This window comes from Macaca fascicularis, chromosome 14 (genome assembly GCF_037993035.2).
Source record: "Macaca fascicularis isolate 582-1 chromosome 14, T2T-MFA8v1.1".
Lineage (NCBI taxonomy): Eukaryota > Metazoa > Chordata > Mammalia > Primates > Cercopithecidae > Macaca > Macaca fascicularis.
In genome coordinates, this window is record NC_088388.1 from 74,745,695 (window position 1) to 74,767,443 (window position 21,749).

At 40.7% G+C, this 21,749-nt stretch overlaps 1 protein-coding gene across 9 annotated transcripts in view; it reads left to right on the top strand.

Moving 5' to 3' along the window:
- Window positions 1-21,749, top strand: part of UVRAG (UV radiation resistance associated) — a 331,075-nt gene that overhangs the window by 57,561 nt on the left and 251,765 nt on the right. For all 9 annotated transcript variants that reach the window (XR_012423532.1, XR_012423530.1, XR_012423531.1 and 6 more), the window contains 2 exons: window positions 4,813-4,974; window positions 18,398-18,472. Coding sequence is in view for 6 of the 9 variants with exons in the window: in XM_065528736.2 (XP_065384808.1) it covers window positions 4,813-4,974; window positions 18,398-18,472 (237 nt within the window). In the remaining 3 variants the exon portion in view is untranslated. The remainder of the gene's footprint in view (window positions 1-4,812; window positions 4,975-18,397; window positions 18,473-21,749) is intronic.

Genomic DNA, 21,749 nt, shown 5'->3' on the forward strand with positions numbered 1-21,749 from the left:
TGTAGAGGATAAATACACTGGTAGAAATCCCTGCCTTTGAGGAGCTCACGTTCTGGAGGGGAAGACAGGCAAAAAAATCAGTGATGGTGATGTGTCATGCCAGGTGCCATAAGAAAGTTAACCACTCACAGGTTCCTATGGGAGCATAGAGGAGCAGCAGCCAGCCCCAAGGACATCAGTGAACACACAGCTTTCATTGTTCCCCCTTTCTTGTAATAATTATACCAGTAGTAAAAATGAGTAAAATGGTTTTTATTCTCTGTTTATAAAGCATGATTCATATTAGGTGAGAAAGCGAATCACTTTTTCCAAATGAATCTTAAGCTGTGCTTTCTGGTCTTGGACTTAAATTTAATATTTTCAACCCCAAAGTGATTAGGTCTTCTTGCAGCAAAGTGCCAGGAATAGGTATATATATATATATATTTATTCTGCAGATATTTGAATACTTACTTTGTCTCCAGGTTACTGTATTATCTACTTGGGAAAGCAATAGCAAAAAAAGCCCCATCCTCACAGTGGGTGGAAGGGAGAGAAGGCTGACAGTTAAGAGGAGAACTGGGAAGGCTTCTGAGGAAGAGATGTTTGAACTGAAACCTAGTGGTTACAGAAACGTTAACCAGGAAAAGAATGGGTGGGGGTAGAGGCAGGGAGGGGCTCCCACCAGAGGCTGTCAGCTTCCTTATTTCAGAACTAGAAGTGGACTAGGCAAATTCAAAGGTCCCTTTTATTGCTTTTATTCCTAGGATATGTAAGCTAGAGGAAGCCCTCATTTTGTCTCTATGTTGTATGCAGCTTGCTTGTTTGTCCTGTAGTTCATGTTAAATTAAATCAGTTATAGTGCTCACCATGCAGTAAATGGCTCACAAATGATGCCATTACTCATATAAGGTAGAGTTGGTGAAGGGTACTCAGTTCCAGGGGAGCAGGCACATCCTCAGGCTGCAGGCTAGAAGGCTTTTCCCCAGCATTCCTAGCTACAGGTTTCTCAGTGTCCTTGGTGGACAGTTGGGTGAACCAGCGGAGGGCCAGTTCCTTCTTAGCTAATCTGTAGTGAATGCTTCGTTCTTGTAGTAATGGTCTATGCTTTGCTAGTATGTTTAGTCGGTTGTTTTGTCTCAGCCCTCATCAGCGGTAGAGTCTGGTGATGGAGCAGCAAGAGCTAGTGTGAGACCTATGGAGTCTCCCCAGTTCCTTTCTCCTGGAGAATAGGGCATAGGCAGAGGGCAGAGTTCTTTCTTCCTGTTTCTGCCTCTGGCTGTGAGATCTAAAATAAGGAAATTGCTGACCCTCTCTTTAGCCCCGCTTTGTTCTAAATTCTGTCTTTTGTAATTTGGTAGAAAGAAAAAAAAAAAAGAAAAACACACACAAAATGAACACTAGACAAATTCTAGAGAACTAGATTGAAATTCTGATACTATTTTTACCAAGTGACCTTAGGCAAGAAGACTCAGCTTCTGTGTTTTATTGATTTTATTGATTTTTAATGTTTTCACAATTTAACATTCCTGCACAATCTAGATGCATCTTAAAATCAGTTCTTTTTAAGTTGTATATAAAGTTATGATGCATTTTATGATTGGTGATGTCTTGGATTTGATGAAATACGGTATTTTGTCTTAACTATTGGAATTAACAGATTGTCTTATTTACTTCATGTGGATTTATTGTTAGGATTAACAAGGCTAATTTATTCAGCAGATTAAATATTTGTATGTGCCAGAATAAGCATTCTCTATGCCCTTTTTATCTATTATTAATACTTCATATAGTGACTGTCGCTAGTAAGTATTAAAATAGTAGCTATTGCTATAATTAGTTTTTTATTACTGTTCTGTTCAAGCTTCATAAAAACCCTGTGAGGTGATAGTTTTATAACTGATGATTCTGAGACACAGGGAATTATGTAATTCAACAGCATGGTTCATTATAGCACTTTCCTCTCTCCCACTCTGCCTGTCTTCATTTGCCAGAGGAAAGGCTGAAGCTACGTGATCCTTCAAAGCTATTCCACAAGCCAGTGGTTCTGTTCGGGTGACGGTCTGCTGCTGTTCCGAAGCCTATCCACATTTCTAGTGATTACTCCTATGTCTGCATAGCTTAGTGGTCACCCAGTGATTGGCGACTTTATGCTTAGATACCTCAAGCCAGTGTCTTCTGCCAGTAGATTGTGAATTTTATCCAGTTTTACTGTTGCTTTTTGGGGGAAAAATTTGCTGAGCTACTCATTTTATCACTTCAGACATCCTACCCCTCCTTTAGATTTACTCTTGTAGGTACCATTTATTTGCTCTTCATTCATTCTTGCAGCAAAAATGTTCTGAGTTTACTTTGCCTAAAGTGCATCCTTTAGGATTTTCTTTAGTGAGCATATGTTAGTGTTATACTCCCAAGTTTTTTTTGTCTGAGCATGCATTCATTTTACTCTGATTTGTGAAGAATATTTTAATTAGGTGGATATCTTGGTTGTCAGTTATTTGGTTTTATGTGTTCTGATGTGGATTTATTTATCTTGCTTAGGACCTGTTAGGTATTTAAACTTGTGAATTAGTTTTTTTTTTTTTTTTTAAATCAGTCTAGGAAATTGCTACTTATCTCTTTAAATAATTCCTTGCCTTCTTCCTTAATCCATTGTCTCTCTCTGGACTGCTTGCTAAATGCATATCAGATCTTTTTACTCTGTCATCCATGTTTTTAAACCTTGTTTTTTTTTTTTTTTTTTTTATATTTTTCTTTTTGTCTCTGCTGCATTCTGTGTAATTTCTTCTTCCAAGGAAGGTTCTCCTCTTACCCGTCATGGCAACCTTCCCTACAGACATTTGTGGGTAGGGATTTGGTGGATTTAGTTTCACTTGTGCTGTTTAGGGGTATAGCCCTTTTGTGGTTCCAGCTCAGTGTGGAGAGGGACATTTTTTAGTCATGGGTGGGACCTGGGCCTGGCTCTTGAATTATGTCCTTGCTTCCTTTAAGAATGCCAAAACTGGCCACGTGCAGTGGCTTACCCCTGTAATCCTAGCATTTTGGGAGGCTGAGGTGGGAGCATTGCTTGAGCCTAGGAGTTTGAGACTGGTGCGGGCAACATAGTGAGACCCTGTCTCTACCCCAAAAAGAAAACCAAAGCCACGGCTTTGTATAGATCTGTCATGACTTCACAACAAAGACCTCTGGATCTCCACTTATCTCTCTGGGCTCTTTCTTCCTTGACTTGGAAATTCTTTGATGTTAAGGGTGATTATTATTATTATTTAAAAAATATTTTAGCTGACATTTTAGTTTTCAATGAAAGGATTGTCCCGTCATTATCAGAAATGGATGGCTCCCTTCCATTCACCCTTGGGCCATATAGTCTTTTATATTTACCCACATATTTACGATCGCCAGTGGTCTCCATTCCTTCGCTTAGATCCAAGTCTGTATCCAGTGTTGTTTCCCTTTAGCCTGAAGAACTGTAAGCATTTCTTGTAGTGTGGGTCAGCATAGTTACTCCCAGACCTTAATGTTGGCTTCACATTTAGATGAATCTCTGCCCCTATTTAGCAGGACTGCTAAAACAGTTATAGTGAGATACAGAGTAGAGGTCATATAAGAGTGGAATTCTGTTGATCTTAGACTGAAATTCATGCATGGCTAGCATTTAGTTTTATACAATCCAGTATAAAACTGACTGCATAAATGTGCATGCTAGGTTGTCATCGTGCTATTTGTGGTAGTATTCAGTGTCCTCTCCCACCTCACACTTTGGTCAGGAAGAAAAACTGCCACAAAGCCAAGAACAGTTAGTTACCCTTATCTGAAGACCCTTTGATTTACTGATTTACATAATACGAAAATTTGTAATTTCATAGGTTGATTTTGTTTACATTCAGCAGTGAAAGCCCTTATGTTTAATGTAGGGGAAATAAGTGAAAGTAGTTGACATATTACATTGTAGTTCATTCCTTTGATGTTATGAAAGCTCCTTAACATTTTCACTTTTCAGAGAGGGTTTCAACTCCCTGGATGATTCTCTTAATGAGAAATAATGTTCTTTCAGAGCATAAAGCTGACCTTGTTATTTTCAACTTGCAAACATTTCAATGGCCCCACTGTTGTACAGAGTGAAGTATTCCCTCCTAGTAAAAGGCATAAAAGATCCTTCAGTTCAGTTCCTTGTGTGTCTGTCCAGCTTTGTGTCCTGCCACTTTTGTATTGTGTGGTCCAGCAGTAGTCCTGAATGCCCTGACCACACCTTGGCATTTTACACCTCTGAGCCCTTTTCATACTGTGTCCCCCTTTTCCTGAAATTCCTTATTTTAATCTGGTGAAAGCCCACTTGTCTGTTAAAAGCCAGGTTTTGCAGCCTTTGTGATATCTTCCCCTGTTCGTCAGAGTTTATTTTTCCTTTCTCTGCTGCTGTGTAGCCTTATGCATAATTCTGTTATTGAACTTTGCACAAAACAGTGTAATTATTTAAATGGAGGTTTGAATCCAGCAGTAAGTTGGAGACTCTTTGAGGGCATTGTTTATGTGTTGGCTCTTAATAATCATGTATTAAATGTTGAATAAATGAATGAATTACCATATGAAACCATGTAAGTGAGAAATGGGAATATCGCTTCTTCTAATGACTGTAATAAGTAAGCAGAGAAATTCAAAAGTACCATTATCACCCTTTTTATGTTAATTGTAATGTCTTTTTGGTTTACTTAAGTTTGCAATTTAATGTATTTATGAGGTCTTTTGGTTTTGAAAAACAAAATGATTTGCCACCTAATTGAAATAATTGTAAACAAGTAGAGTTGTCCTAAAGCCTGTTTTCATTTTCATGAGCAGAATCCCACGTGGCGAAGTCTCGATTTTGGAATTATGCCAGACCGTCTTGATACATCTGTGTCTTGTTTCGTGGTGAAGATATGGGGTGGAAAGGAGAACATCTACCAGCTGTTGATTGAATGGAAAGTCTGTTTGGATGGGCTGAAATACTTGGGTCAGCAGGTAATTTTTAGACTGTGGTTTCAAGTAGTTGTCATCTCCAAATTAACCTGTCTAACCTTTCTGTTTCTACATTTCCTATTATAAAGAGAGACTTATGACTGTTTACTTATATCACTGAGAGAGACCTTGATGATCATTTACACATGTTATTGTTTACTTATGTTACTTATGTTGTTATGTTTGAATCATTGCCTAGTTTAAAAAATAACTTTATCTGAAGAAATTTATGAAGACAGATTTGTGTGTGTGTTTAGGAAAGAATGTGCTTTCTCATAGCATTTTGCTTTTTCTGTCTTACTGGATGTCCTCACCTAGAATCTGAAAATTAAGTTGAAATATGGAATATCATGTTAAATACCTCTCTTTTGACTAGTAGGGTTATTCCAAGAATAAGAACAACTACTATTTATTGAGCACAGGATGACGCGCCTGGATTATATGCTGCTGCTGGTTCTCCACCTTTGCTGTACCCATGACTGATGTAGCTAATCTACTACAGTTTCTTTTCTTTTTTTTTTTTTTTGAGACAGAGTTTCACTCTTGTTTCCCAGGCTGGAGTGCAATGGTGCGATCTTGGCTCACCACAACCTCCGCCTCCCAAGTTCAAGCGATTCTCCTGCCTCAGCCTCCCAAGTAGCTGGGATTACAGGCACGCGCCACCATGCCTAGCTAATTTTTTGTATTTTAGTAGAGACAGGGTTTCTCCATGTTGGCCAGGCTGGTCTCGAACTCCTGACCTCAGGTGATTCGCCTGCCTCGGCCTCCCAAAGTGCTGGGGTTATAGATGTGAGCCACTGTGCTTGGCCTCTACAGTTATCTTTTAACTGGGCTCAAAAGTAGCTCCATAATATTTTCTTTCTTCCTTTCTTTTATTTACTTCTTTTTTTTTTTTTTTTTTTTTTTAATTAAAGATAGGGTCTCGCCCTGGTGCCTAGGCTGGAGTGCAGTGGTGTGATCATAGCTGTGTAGCCTCGAACTCCTGGGCTCAAGCGATCCTTTCTGCCTCAGCCTGAATCCCGCAATACCTCCTGCCTCAGCAAGTAGCTGGGACTACAGGCAGGCACCATCATGCCCAGCTAATTTTTAATTTTGTTTTTTGTAGAGATGGGTGTGAAAATGTGAGACAGGTCTCAGTTAATTTAGGAAGTTTATTTTGCCAAGATAGGATGCACCCGTGACACAGCCCCAGGAAGACATGTGCCCAAGGTGGTCAGGGCACAGCTTGGTTTTATACATTTTAAGGAAACATGAGACATCAATCAATATGTGTAAGAAGTACATTGGTTCAGTCTGGAAAGGCAGGACAACTTGAAACAAAAGCAGAAAGACTCAAAGCAGGGAGGGAGCTTCCAGGTTACAGATAGGTGATACACAAATGGTTGCGTTCTTTTGAGTTTCTGATTAGCCCTTCCAAAGGAGGCAAATCAGATATGCATCTATCTCAGTGAGCAGAGGGGTGACTTTGAATAGAATGGGAGGCAGGGTGCCCTAAGCAGTTTCCAGCTTGAGTTTTCCTTAATGATCCTTAATTTCCAAAATCCTTAATGATTTTGGGGGCCCAAGATGTTTTCCTTTCACATGGGGTTTTGCTATGTTTCACAACCCGGGCTGGTTGTGAACTCCTAGGCTCAACCAGTCCTCCTGCCTTGGCCTCCTGAAGTGCTGGGATTACAGGCATAAGCCACCGCTCGAGGCCTTCGGAATCCTTTCTAACAGTGTTCCAGGACAAATCTAGGAATCTGTCAGAATTGCAAATGAAATGAAACCTATTTGCTATCATCAGATATAGATTATTATAATTAATATTTATAGCAACCTTGTGAAGGTTGATATTATTGCCCTTATTTTCCAGATGAAAAAAATTGAGACTCCGAGACTTTAATAAATGATTCAAGATCACACAGCTGGAGCTAAAATTTAAATTCAAGTCTGGCTGATTTAAAAATTCATTCTTTTTGTCCTGTACTGCACTGGTATATACATGTGGTCCTTGGTAACCCCCCACCCCACCTTGGAATGAATCCTGTTTCTATTTTGTTATGCCTCTGGTACTACTATTAAAGGTAACCATGAAATGTTAGTCATGGATTATCTATAAACATCTTGATGCTTTCTTCATATTTATTCAATATATTACTTTCTGAGATGTTTCTTACTAAAGAAACAATTTCATTCGCAGTTTTTCAGATTAAAAATCTGAAAATCTGGGCCAGGTGTAGTGGCTCATGCCTGTAACCTTGGGAGCACTTTGGAAGGCTGAGGCGGAAGGATCACTTGAAGCCAGGAGTTTGAGACTGTTGGAACCGAACTGTCGATTCCCTCCTGGGCAGGGGTCGCCGCGAAGGATCACCGACACGAGATTCACAGCAGAGAGTTATTTATTACTAGCGCGCTAGGGTCCCAAGCTCTAAGTTGGCCCTGGGACCCCGAGTGCTTGTTACAGGTTGTTTATATAGGCAAACACAAGTTCAAACACAGCTTAGGGCACGAAATTCAAACAAAGCTTTAGGGGAGTGGTAATTGGGTCTGTCTATGGCCTGAGCAAGGTATCTTGTTCTGATTGGTTGGAGCGGGACCTTAGGAGGTTCTTTCCTGGAATTGCTGATTCTGGGAACATCGGGGACATTGAGTCAGGGTGGGACCCCATGAGGTTATCAGGGTGGGACCTCATGAGGCTATCAGGGTGGGACCCCATGAGGCTATTTCCCGGAATTGTCTTTCTGTTTGGGTTCTGGGAACATCGGGGGGCTATCTGTGGCCATCTGGGGTTTAAGTTTCATGATGGCCAAGCTTTCTAAATTTTATGAGGCTTAGGAATTATGAGGCCTAGTTTCAAGACCAGCCTGGCCAACATGGTGAAACCCTGTCTCTACTAAAAATACAAAAATTAGCTGGGCGCAGTGGCACGTGCCTGTAATCCCAGCTACTCAGGAGGCTGAGGTGGGAGAATTGCTTGAACCCGGGAGGTGGAGGTTGTAATGAGCCAACATGGCGCCACTGCACTCCAGCCTGGGTGACAGAGTGAGACTCTGTCTCAAAAAAAAAAAAAAAAAACTAAAACTAAAACTGAAAATCTAAAAAAACCCGAAAAATCTCTGTGCTCATTTTGCTTACCATACTTTTGATTTTTAAATTTTTTACCTGTAGTCACCATGTTGTAGTCTCTTGAACTTATTCCTCCTATTTAACTGAAATTTTGTATCCTTTGACCAGCATCTTCCCAAGCCTCCTCCCCTCCACGCAGCTTCTGCTAACCACCTTTCTGCTATTTCTATGAGTTCAACTTTTTTAGATTCCAGAGACAAGTGAGATCATGCTCTTAACATTTTTTAAATTTTGTGTCCTATAGTGACCAGAACAGTGCATATAATATATATGTTTTTTTAAACTACATTCTAAACTACAATTTAAACATCTAAAAAAATACATTTTTTTTTTTCCTGTTTTATGGATTATCTTAATTAAAACTTAGAAAATAATGACTTTTGGTTTAGGCCAGGGCCTTTGTTTTCTCTTTTGCTACCAGGTACTTGTTGCCTTTAGACTGACAAACCAGATTCCTGCACTGGAGTATATACGCTATCTTCCCACATGCCATACTTGGCTCTCTGTGGATAGACTCTGATATTAAGTACTTGTTTCTCTTCTATCTGAAAGTATCTACATTTCGTGGAGGATGGTGCTTCTTAACATTGTGGTTGCAGGGCTCTAGGCCTGAAGGGCTTTTTTGGTCAGCGAAGATGGGCTTCATCATGTTTTCCAAGTCACACGTTCCTTTGGTGGTGGTCTTATTGACATACCCAGCTGAACTTATATCTAACCCGCCCTAATTTCAGAGAGTTGGCATTCAGGTATCTTCGTATAAAGTTAGTTATGCTTGAGTAACAAGAGACCAGAAAAAAAAAAAAGGAAAGAAAAAACACTTTGGGAGGCCGAGGTGGGCGGATCATGAGGTCAGGAGATCGAGACTGCCCTGGCTAACACAGTGAAACCTCGTCTCTACTAAAAATGCAAAAAAATTAGCCAGGTGTGGTGGCAGGCGCCTGTAGTCCCAGCTACTAGGGGGGCTGAGGCAGGAGAATGGTGTGAACCCGGGAGGCGGAGTTTGCAGTGAGCCGAGATTGCGCCACTGCACTCCAGCCTTGGCGACAGAGTGACACTCCGTCTCAAAACAAAAACAAAAACAAAACATGTTTCTTAAAGCCAGATAGAAACTTAAGATCATTGTAGAAAGTCAAAACTTATCTATAAAATAGCTATAACAAGTAACATACTGCTAATAATAAGATTAGAGTTATTATTATGGAGGAACATGAGGCTAAGACGTTTTAGGATAATAGCCAGAATCAGTTAGGTTCATTGATAGATCATATACTTTCTACCAGGCGTTGTTCTTTGTGTTAAGGATCCAGAGATTTGTAGGACAAGGTTCTTAGACCTGGTATACTGATGATTGATGAATACCTTCATAGAGAGCTGCGAGAGTGGTATGAGGAAGAGATATTTAGACCAGCTTGTATAGAATCAGGGGTTAATGACTTCTGAATAAAGTATTTTTTTTAAGTTAGGTTTATTGAGGTACAATTTACATGTCATAAAATTCACCCTTTTGAAAGTGTGCAATTCATTAAATTTGAAAAATGGATAGAGTTGAGTAACCACTACCATAATAAATAAAGCTACTATGAATATTTAAATATAGGTCTTTGTGTTTCTTTTGGGTAAGTCTCCAGGAATGGAATTGATGGGTCTAATGGTAAATGTATGTTGAAATTTATAAGAAATTGCCAGTTTTGGGCCTGGCGCGGTGGCTCAAGCCTGTAATCCCAGCACTTTGGGAGGCCGAGACGGGCGGATCACGAGGTCAGGAGATCGAGACCATCCTGGCTAACACGGTGAAACCCTGTCTCTACTAAAAACTACAAAAAACTAGCCGGGCGAGGTGGCGGGCGCCTGTAGTCCCAGCTACTCGGGAGGCTGAGGCAGGAGAATGGCGTGAACCCGGGAGGCGGAGGTTGCAGTGAGCTGAGATCCGGCCACTGCACTCCAGCCTGGGCGACAGAGCGAGACTCCGTCTCAAAAAATAAAAAAATAAAATAAAATAAAATAAAAAAGGCCGGGCGCGGTGGCTCAAGCCTGTAATCCCAGCACTTTGGGAGGCCGAGATGGGCGGATCACGAGGTCAGGAGATCGAGACCATCCTGGCTAACATGGTGAAACCCCGTCTCTACTAAAAAATACAAAAAACTAGCCGGGCGAGGTGGCGGGCGCCTGTAGTCCCAGCTGCTCGGGAGGCTGAGGCAGGAGAATGGCGTGAACCCGGGAGGCGGAGCTTGCAGTGAGCTGAGATCGCCACTGCACTCCAGCCTGGGCGACAGAGCGAGACTCCGTCTCAAAAAAAAAATAATAAAATAAAAAAATAAAAAAATAAAAAACAAAAACAAGGATTTGAAATCACTGCAGAGCAAACAAAAACAGTCCGAAATTGGAGGGGATTCACCCTTGTTATGTAGCAGGATAAGCCACAGACAAAACTCCTCAGACACCGAGTTAAAGAAGGAAGGGGTTTATTCGGCCAGGGGCATTGGCAAGACTTCTGTCTCAAGAGCAGAGCTCCTCAGGTGAGCAATTCCTGTTCCTTTTAAGGGCTCACAACTCTAAAGGGGTGCATATGAGAGGGTCGTGATTGATTGAGCAAGCAGGGAGTATGTGACTGGGGGCTGCAAGCACCGGTAATTAGATGGGAACAAAACAAGATAGGGATTTTCACAGTGCCTTTCTATACCATGTCTGTAATCTATAGATAACAGAACCCATTAGGTCAGGGGTCGATCTTTAACTATCAGGCCCAGGGTGCAGTGCCGGGCTGTCTGCCTGTGGATTTCATTTCTGCCTTTTAGTTTTTACTTCTTCTTTCTTTGGAGGCAGAAATTGGGCATAAGACGATATGAGGGGTGGTCTCCTCCCTTAGCTAGATGGGAACCACACTGGGGAAATCTCCTTTTCTATACTTTCTTCCTGATGGTACTCCCCAGTCTGAGCAGTGTATGGAAGCTAGGACTCAGGCAGAAATCTCTAGGAAGCAGGAAGCTGCTTGAGATGTTAAAGGGTGGAATTAGGGGCTGCTAAAATGACTAGAAATGGAAGGGGAAATCCTGGAAAGAAGAGGGGCACAAAGGGGGTAAGCCCCCAAATAAGTCTATATACAGATTTGGGAGCTTACCCACTCCATGCCCCTCTTCTTTCCAAAGGTCTGGCCTGACCCTTTAACATATAAGCACAGCCAGGCACAGTGAGCTCACACCTGTAATCCCAGCACTTTGGGAGGCCGAGGCAGATCACCTGAGGTCAGGAGTTCCAGACCAGCCTGACCAATATGGAGAAACCCTGTCTCTACTAAAAATACAAAGTTAGCCAGGCGTGGTGACTCATGCCCGTAATCCCTTTAATGTACTCAGGAGGCTGAGTCAGGAGAATCGCTTGAACCTGGGAGGCAGAGGTTGCGGTGAGCCGAGATCATGCCATTGCACCCCAGCCTAGGCAACAAGAGCGAAACTCCATCTCAAAATTAAAAAAAAAAAAACATATAAGCAGAGTTGACTCCAAGGAGCCCAGTGGAAAGCAGTAGATAGAAAGCCAAAAGAATCGAGCAGAGATTTCAGGTGTTTTCCATCACAAGGGGATAGAATTAGAAGTTTGAGTCCAACTTAAAGGGATTTGGTAAACACCCCAGGCTTAGGCCAGGCAGTGGCTCATGCCTGTAATCCCAGCACTTTGGGAGGCAGAGGCGGGCGGATCACCTGAGGTCAGGAGTTCAAGACCAGCCTGGCCAACATGGTGATACCCCGTCTCTACTAAAAATACAAAAATTAGCCAGGCGCGGTGGCCGGCGCCTGTAATCCCAGCTACTCAGGAGGCTGAGGCAGGAGAATTGCTTGAACTCAGGAGGTGGAGGTTGCAGTGAGCCGAGATTACCCCATTGCACTCCAGTCTGGGGGACAAGAGTGAGACTTCATCTGGAAACAAACAAACAAACCAACCAGGCTTTCCACTGAAACCTCAGAAGTGTCATACCTTAACAATAAAGGCTGTTTCTCAAGTCTGGCCCAAGATTCATTGGCAAAACAAAATAGACCCAATAGCCAACAATTGGAAACAACATAAATGTCCATCATCGTGGATGAACAAAATGCCGGGACAAAACATAGTACAGGTCGACCATCCCAAATCCAAAAATCCAAAACCCAAAATGCTCCGAAGTCCAAAACTTTTTAAGCACTGACATGCAGTTCAAAAAGAATGCCCATTGGAGCCTTTTGGATTTCAGATTTTTGTGTTTAGGATGTTCAGCCAATAAGTATAATACAAACAATCCAAAATCCAAAAAAATCAAAATCCAAAGCACTTCTGGTGTCAAATAATTTGGATAAGAGATACTCAACCTTTGTGCCCATACAATGGAATAAACAGGAACTCAGCAGTAAAAAGAAATGGAATACTGATACATGCTATGACATGGATGGTCCGGAAAAGGACAGAAACAAAATATATGTTGTATGATCCAATTTACATGAAATGTGTAAAAAGGGCAAATATAGGGAGATAGAAAGTAGGTTAACAGCTTCCTGGGGCAGGGGTGAGGAGGGAAAAAATGGAGATTAACAGTTAATGGTCATGAGTCATCTTAGAGAGTGAAGAAAATATTCTAAAACTTGGTAAATCTAAAAAGAATTATTGAATTGTACACTTGAAAGTATGGATCATATGACATGCCTCATATGTAAACTATGCCTCAGTAAAGTCATATTTTTTAAAAATAAGTGACAAATATCAGTAGAGGCTGGGCACAATGGCTCACACCTATAATCCCAACACTTTGGGAGGCCAAAGTGGGAAGATTGGTTGAGCCCTGGAGTTCAAGACTAGCCTGGGCAAGATAGCAAGACCCCATCTCGGCAAAAAAATAAACAGTTAATCAATAGAAATTATGTAGACATCAAGCAGTGAATTGCGTTTTTTGTTTGTTTTTGTTTTTTTTTTTTTTTGAAACGAAGTTTTGCCCTGTCGCCAAGCTGGAGTTCAGGGGTGTGATCTCGACTCACTGCAACCTCTGCTTGCTGGGTTCAGGCAATTCTCCTGCCTCAGCCTCCCACATAGCTGGGTTTACAGACACACGTCACCATGCCCGGCTGAGTTCTGTACTTTTAGTAGAGATGAAGTTTCACCATGTTGGCCAGGGTGGGCTTGATCTCTTGACCTCGTTATCTACCCTCATTGGCCTCCCAAAGTGCTGGGATTACAGGTGTGAGCCACAACGCCTGGCCCAAAGAATGAATTGTGACAATTTTTTTCAGATCATCCCAAAAGGAGTAATTGAGAGGAAGAGTCATACTTCAAATAGCAGAGGTGAACAGTCTCTTAGATTGCTTGACAACTCAATTAATGAATAAGAGTAATACAACTAAGATACTGAAAAAATTTTGATGTTTCCTGATTTTACATAAAATACCAACATTGATTAAAATAATATAAAATTCATGATAGGACACTACAGTGCGGTCCTGATTACAAACCAGTTAAAGAATAAAATAGTATTTAAGAGTAGTCATGGCCGGGCACGGTGGCTCAAGCCTGTAATCCCAGCACTTTGGGAGGCCGAGATGGGCGGATCACGAGGTCAGGAGATCGAGACCATCCTGGCTAACACGATGAAACCCCGTCTCTACTAAAAAAATACAAAAAACTAGCCGGGCGAGGTGGCGGGCGCCTGTAGTCCCAGCTACTTGGGAGGCTGAGGCAGGAGAATGGCATAAACCTAGGAGGCGGAGCTTGCAGTGAGCCGAGATCCGGCCACTGCACTCCAGCCTGGGCGACAGAGCCAGACTCCGTCTCAAAAAAAAAAAAAAAAAAAGAAATTGCCAGTTTTCCAAAGTGACTATAATATCCTGCATTCCCATCAGCAATGTATAATAGTTCTATTTGTTTCACATCTTTACTAGCATTTGTGATTGTAGTCTTTTTAATTTTAACCATTCTAATGGGTTTGAGGTGGTATCTCATTGTAGTTTTAATTTGAATTTTCCTAATGACAAAATTAAATTGAGCCCTGTAAGCAAAAAAAGTCTATTTGAGATCAGTCTCTCTCTCTCTCTTTGTGTGAAGTATTTGTTCAGATCTGTTGCTTATTTTTAATTAGGTTGTTTGAATTATTGAGTTGTAGACTTCTTTATGTATTCTGGATATAAATCAGTCCTTTATAAGATATGTTTTTTCCAATACTTTCTACCAGTTTGTGGCTTGTCTTTTCATTTTTTAATGTTGGTAAAGTCCACTATGTCAATTTTTGCTATTGTGTTGCGTGCTTTTTGTGTCTTATCTTTGCCTAACCCAAGGTCACAAATAGTTTTTCCTTTGTTTTCTTTTGTCAGTTTTCTTCTAGAAGTTTTACAGTTTTCGGTTTTACATTTACATCAATGATCCATTTTGAATTTTATATGTAAAGTGCAAGGTTCATTGTTTTGCAAATGGATGAACAATTGTTCCTGTACTCTTTGTTGCAAAGGCAATTCTTTCTCCATTGAATTACCTTGTCATCTTTGTTGAAAATCAGTAGTTGAGAATCATTTGTGCGGTTCTGTTTCTGGACTCTCTGTTCTGTTTCATTGATGTGTATTTCTGTCCTAATGCCAATACCAAATTGTCTTGATTACTGTAGTTTTAAAATGTGTCTAGAATTCAGTCAATGAGTTCTCCAACTTTGTTCTGTTTTCAAAAATTTTCTGGCTATTCTAGGTCTTTGGCCTTTCCATATATACTTTAGAACAGTTTGTCAATTTCTATAAAAATCCTGTGATTTTGATAGATGTTGAATCTAAGAAAATTTGGGGAGAATTAACATCTTAATAGTATTGAGTCTTTCAGTGTATAGATATGATGTCTCTCCATTTGTAAAAATTTTCTTTGGTTTCATGCATCAGTGTTTTGTAGTTTTCAGCATACAGATCTTGCACATATTTTGTTAGATTTGTACCTATAGATTTTTTGCTAATTTAAGTGGTATTTCTTTTTTAATATTTCTGTTTTCAATTTTTTTACTAGTATATGTAGAAATATATATCTCTGTACTGAGCTTGTATTCTACACCCTTGTTAAACTCAAAAATGAAATCTGGTACTTCTTTTGGTAGATTTCGTTTGTAGATTGCTTACATGGGTCATGTATCATCCTAACTTTTGTGTTACGGAAGAAATTCTTGTGCTTAGTTTTGGTATTAATAACAACAGCAATTGTTAGTGTTTGGGTATCTTTTTACATACATACAATGACCTGGAGCTTTTTGAAGATCATGTGAGCAAGTATTGTTCTCTTCCTCAGTATTTAAGAAAACAAGCTCAGAAAGATTAAGTGATTTGCCAAAGATCACACAGTGTTTGGTGGATTTAGGCCATTAGTTGTTTCATTGCTCAGACTGTATATATTACTCATTTCACTAATCTTAGCAGCTGTCTTAAAAAGTATGCTGTTTTTCATAAGATATCAAAATATGAGGTTGTGGTTAAGTTTTAAGTTCTATAGTTTCCATATTAGGATTCTAACACAATTATTGTTAGGCCATTAACTTATAATTGATAAGTAAAGGATAGTACACATTACGCTTATTAGCATAATTTAACAGTTCTGAAATGTACACAGTAGTGTGCAACATGATATCGCCAGTTTTGTTAAGCACGTTTGTTAGGAACAAAGGGATCTTTCTGAACTTTATGGTTGCCTGATTCGTAATACATTATTAGATTTTTTAATCAATGATTTTTACCTCTAATTTCCAAAAATACTTTCACATCTCATTATCTCGTTTTGTTTTTATGACCCTCGTGCAATATAGGGCAGGAAATGTTTTCTGGTGTTTGGCTGATGAAGGAATTAAAGTATACACCGTTAACATTGCTAAACTACTATATGTTGGGTAGAGTGCAGGGTATCAGGGCTGTAAAACAAGTCAAAGTTCATTTCTCTGAAGAGCTCCTTATGAAACAGAGTTGGAATTAGAACTCAGGTTACTTACTTTTTAGCCCCATATCTTTTCAAGTACTAGTACTATATTGTTTCTTATTTTTCGACAAACTATTTTAATGCCCGTCTTCATGAAGTTTACACTTTGAGAACTTCACCTTCATGTTAGATTTGTTTCTCCCCATGCTCTCCCCATCCCTTTCTTTAAGTGTGTATTTTTATTTTCTTCTAATTTTCTTTGTGGACAATTTGGACAGTTTAGAAAAGCACAGTAAAGAGAATAAAAAATTACACATAATTCTTCTGCCCAGCTGTAACCATTGTTAACATTTTGGTGAATATAATTTTAATCTTTTTTCCCCCAGGTATATATGTGTAAAAGTGTTTTATGTTTATAAAATTTCAGGATCCTTCTAATCTTGAGACTGCTTCCATAATGTTTTCTCTTTTCTAAGATGAAAAACTCCTTGAGATTGATTTACAGTTTTTATTTTAAGTTTATGATTGCAGACTCATCTTTTGGTATTGTATTCAGTTCAGTAAATGATGTGGATAAACAGGGAGTATGTGATTGATTTTGCTTTCGTGATAGAGGTGGGAGATATGGAAGTCAGGGAAATGTTCACAGGAATGTTCTGCTGCTGGCTTTGACTGTTTTCCATCTCTAGGTAGAGAAAGGAGAGATTCTGTTCTGGTAGTCCTTCTTGTCTTTCCCCCACTTGAACTTTCACTTAAAACCTTCAGGGCAGAAGAATTTTATTTAATTGTTTTGACACAACTCTTTCTGATGAATTAACTAAATCTATTTATACATTTAATAGTTGGACACTTTATACTACTTCGAGTTATTTTTTTAATCTGAGTTCCTTAATTTTTTTTTTTGAGGTGGAGTCTCGCTCTGTCGTCCCGGCTGGAGTGCAGTGGTGCGATCTCGGCTCATTGCAACCTCCGCCTTCCAGGTTCAAACAATTCTGCCTCACTCAGCGTCCCTAGTAGCTGGAATAACACATGTACACTGCCACGCCCAGCTAATTTCTTTTTCTTTTCTTTTCTTTTCTTTCTTTCTTTTTTTTTTTTTTGAGACAGAGTCTCCCTCTGTCGCCCGGGCTGCAGTGCAATGGCCGGATCTCGGCTCACTGCAAGCTCCGCCTCCGGGGTTCACGCCATTCTCCTGCCTCAGCTTCCCGAGTATCTGGGACTACAGACGGCCGCCACCACGTCCGGCTAATTTTTTGTATTTTTAGTAGAGACGGGGTTTCACCGCGTTAACCAGGATGATCTCCAGCTCCTGACCTCGTGGTCCGCCCACCTTGGCCTCTCAAAGTGCTGGGATTACAGGTGTGAACCAACTCACCTGGCCCCAAGTTTTGTATTTTTAGTAGAAACATGGTTTCGCCATGTTGGCCAGACTGGTCTCATTTCTGAACTTAAGTGATCCGCCCGCCTCCGCCTCCCGAAGTGCTGGGATTACAGGCGTGAGTCACCGGAGCCTGGCCTCAATTCCTTAATTTTTAAAGTTTTATTCCTTCCACCTTTTAAATGAAGTTTAATTTGGGATGCACTGACTGAAGCTCACCTCCTCTGAAATAGAGTGGTTTGCAGACAATAATAAAAGAGAGTGGTTTAGGGATTGGATGCTATTGCCTTTTAAAAAATTGTCTTTTTGAAAATAGAATATATTAATCTTTTATGTTTGTTCTAGGGCTTCATTTTTTTTCTTCTTTTTAAGATGAGGTTGTGCTCCCTCACCCATGCTGGAGTGCAGTGGTGTGATCATGGCTCACTGAAGCCTTGACCGCCCAGGCTCCAGCAGTCTTCCCACCTCAGCCTTTCGAGTAGCTGGGACCATAGGCGTGCACCATCACGCCCGGCTAATATTTTTTATTGTTATTGTTATTTGTAGAGAAGAGGTCTCGCTATGTTGCCCAGGCTGGTCTTGAACTCCTGAGCTTAAGCTATCTATCTACCCGTCTCTGCCTCCCAAAGTGCTGGGAATATAGACATGAGCTACAGTGCCAGGCCTAGGTTTCGTATTTTAAAAATTACTTTTAGACTTAATGAATTGTGTTTTCTTTGGGTTCAGAGAGTGTAGAATATGCCTCTGAATGTCCTCTTGTTCAGGAATAGCCATTCTGTAACAACCTCAGGAAATGTTTGTGAAAGATATGTGAGTGATGGTGCCTGTGATGGCATCTGATAGTTTTGCAAGGCCTTTGACTAAAGCAGGAAATGCTGAATTGATCTCCTGGTCTTTTGAATAGTGATTGGTTTTCTGCTAGTATGTTTAGATGTAGTCAGCCTGTTTCTCTGTATTGAAGTAGATCCTGTTATAACTGTCATTCTCTGGTTATATTAAAACATGATTGGAATAAAAATAACGAATACTGACTGTATTTTTCTCCTCTCTTAGATTCATGCCCGAAACCAAAATGAAATAATTTTTGGGCTGAATGACGGCTACTATGGTGCTCCATTTGAACATAAGGTAAGAGGATCCTTCTGATGTTACGAATTTTGTTCAGTGCAGGTGTGCCTTGCAGGTGTACAGGGTAGATAGAATCCTGAAAAGCTCTGTGTAAATAGAATCATGCTTTAAATTTGTTGCTCTGTGTGGCTTAAGGTGAATCTTTTTTTTTTTTTTTTTTTTTTGAGACGGAGTCTCGCTGTGTCGCCCACGCTGGAGTGCAGTGGCGGGATCTCTGCTCACTGCAAGCTCCACCTCCCGGGTTTACGCCATTCTCCCGCCTCAGCCTCCAAGTAGCTGGGACTACAGGCGCCCGCCACCTCGCCCGGCTAGTTTTTTGTATTTTTAGTAGAGACGGGGTTTCACCATGTTAGCCAGGATGGTCTCGATCTTCTGACCTCGTGATCCACCCGCCTCGGCCTCCCAAAGTGCTGGGATTACAGGCTTGAGCCATTTTTTTTTTTTTTTTTTTGAGACTGAGTCTGGCTCTGTCGCCCAGGCTGGAGTGCAGTGGCCGAATCTCAGCTCACTGCAAGCTCCGCCTCCCGGGTTTACGCCATTCTCCTGCCTCAGCCTCCCGAGTAGCTGGGACCACAGGCGCCCGCCACTTCGCCCGGCTAGTTTTTTTGTATTTTTTAGTAGAGATGGGGTTTCACCGTGTTAGCCAGGATGGTCTCGATCTCCTGACCTCGTGATCCGCCCGTCTCGGCCTCCCAAAGTGCTGGGATTACAGGCTTGAGCCACCGCGCCCGGCCAGGTGAATCTTTTTAATGTGAAAACTCATTCTATAAGGCACATAACCATCCAGTCCATCTATTCTAAATCCAGATTATATTAATTTTTCTAAAGGAAATCTGGAACTAGCTGTTTTCTCTTATTCTACATAATTCTTTGGGGGTTAAGAAAGGATGGCGAATTTTGATTAAATGCAATACAGTTTTATTAAATGTTTCAGATCTCTCATAACTTTCAATACATTTAAGAAACTATGAATCAGCTTGTTTCATAGTCAGCATTATCTCTACATCTAAAAGTTATTAGAGAAAGGAAAAGGAAGTGAATTCATATTTGCCAAGTACCTACTATCTATGGTACTGTGCCAGCTGATTCTTGTCCTTTTCCCCAGTTAATACTAGCCAAAACCAATGTGGTATGTTTTGTCCTTTCCGTTTTATAGTTAAGGAAAAAGGTTGTTTGAGATGAACTTCATAGGTTCATCCATCTAGCTGAGCTGAAATTTCAGGCTGCCTGCCTCTAAAGCCTGTGCTTTTTCTATTCTACTATGGTATTTTACTTAGCAACCCTGTGCATTATTTGCTCTTAGTGATCATGTTGCTTCATAGCTCTTGGTTGTCTGAAATGCTATTGCTTAGAGTACTTCATTTTTTCAACAACATTTTGTTGAGTGCCTGCTGTATGTCAGCCACTGTACTGTACTCCGAGTGCTAAGAACACAGTGGTGAGCAAATGGATAATTTCCTGCTGTTGTGGAGTATATGGAGGAGGCAAACACTGATACAGTAATCTAACAGATAAACATGTAAACACAAATGGTGGTAAATGCTATATAAGCATATAAGGAGGGCCTAACCTATTCTAAGGGCTCAAGAAAGGTCTTCTTGGGGACTTGACTTTTTAAGCTACACTCCAGATGATGAATAGAAGTGAACTGTGTAAAGGGAGTAGGGGCTGAATAGAGAGAATATTTCAGGCAGTGGAGGTTAATGTGTTGGAAGACCATGAAATAGAAGGGAACATGGTGAGTTTTAGGGACTAAAGGAAGGTCAGAGCAATGAGGGGAGAGTGATACCCGATGGGGCGGGAGAGCTAGGCAGGGACCACAGCACACAACTTTTAAAGGATTTTATCCTAAGAACAGGGTCTGTGTGATAATTAGCACAGCAGTGAAATTATCAGATTTGCGTTTCAATAATTTCATTCTGGCTGCAGTAGAGACTGATTGTAGAAGAGGCAAGAATATTTGTGGGAGATCAGTAAGGAGGATCTTACAGTGTATCAGATAAGAGATGTGATACTTTGAAACAGGATGACAGCAGAATAGAGAGAAGATAGATTTAAGAAAGTTTTAGTAGATAAAATCATTAGGACTTGCTGATGATTTGAATTTAAGGCATAAGAAAAAGGAGGTGTCATGGATGACTTTTGGGTTTCTGGCTTAGATGAAGTAACTGGATGGAAAAAGGTGTCAGGCACTGAGAAAACTAAGAGACACTGGAGGAAAACCAGGTTTGGTGGAGGCAGATTGTGAGTTGATATTTGATCCTGTGGAGTTTGAGATGCCTTTGAGACATCCATGTGTAGATGGAAGTAGGCATTTGGATATATGAGTCTGAAATTCAGAGGAGAGGACTGGGTTAGAAATATTTATGTGGGGCCAATGACAAATAGTCATTGAAGTCGTGAGTGGGGATAAGATGGGCTAGGAACAGGCAGTACTGTAGGAAGAAAGAGGGCTAGGTGCCCAAGCCTGGATGACCTCCAGCTTTTAAAGGCCACATAGACAAGGGGGCACCAGAAAACATGACTGAGAAGAAGTGGTCCAAGGTAAAGAGAGCAAAGTTTTGTGTAGAATCTCAAAGTACAAAGAAAGAAAGGGTTTTTGTTGTTGTTGTTGTTGTTATTGTTTGTCCTTTTGCTTGTTTTTTAAGAGGAGAGAGTGATCAAATAGGAGGACCGAAAATTGCCCACTGGATTTACCAAAATGGAAGTTATTCAGGTGACTTCTTCAAAATTCAGTTCAAACTCTGATAGACATTTTTCTTTATTTCAAAGCTCTCCTCTTCTAAGCATCAACATGCTATGTGTACCTTTGACATAGGATATACCACTTTGCAACTAGGCTTGTCTTTCTTCTTTTCTAGCCTGTAAGCTTTTGAAGGACAGATTTCTGTAAATAATATTGAATTCCCAGCATCTCCCACAGTTCTTGGCGTATGCAGTTTGCTTAGTAGAAGTGTTTGTGATTTAATGAAATAATTGTGGGACTGCTACTGCAGCTGTTCATAATATCTCATGTACAGGGTTAACTGTTCTAATACTGTTGCAGCATTAAGTTCCTCCTGCAACTGGTATAACTCACCTTTTAGGACAATACCTGGCACATATAATGATAGTATTTTTTTTTTTTTTTTTTTTGAGACGGAGTCTCGCTCTGTCACCCAGGCTGGAGTGCAGTGGCCGGATCTCAGCTCACTGCAAGCTCCGCCTCCCGGGTTCACGCCATTCTCTTGCCTCAGCCTCCCGAGTAGCTGGGACTACAGGCGCCTGCCACCTCGCC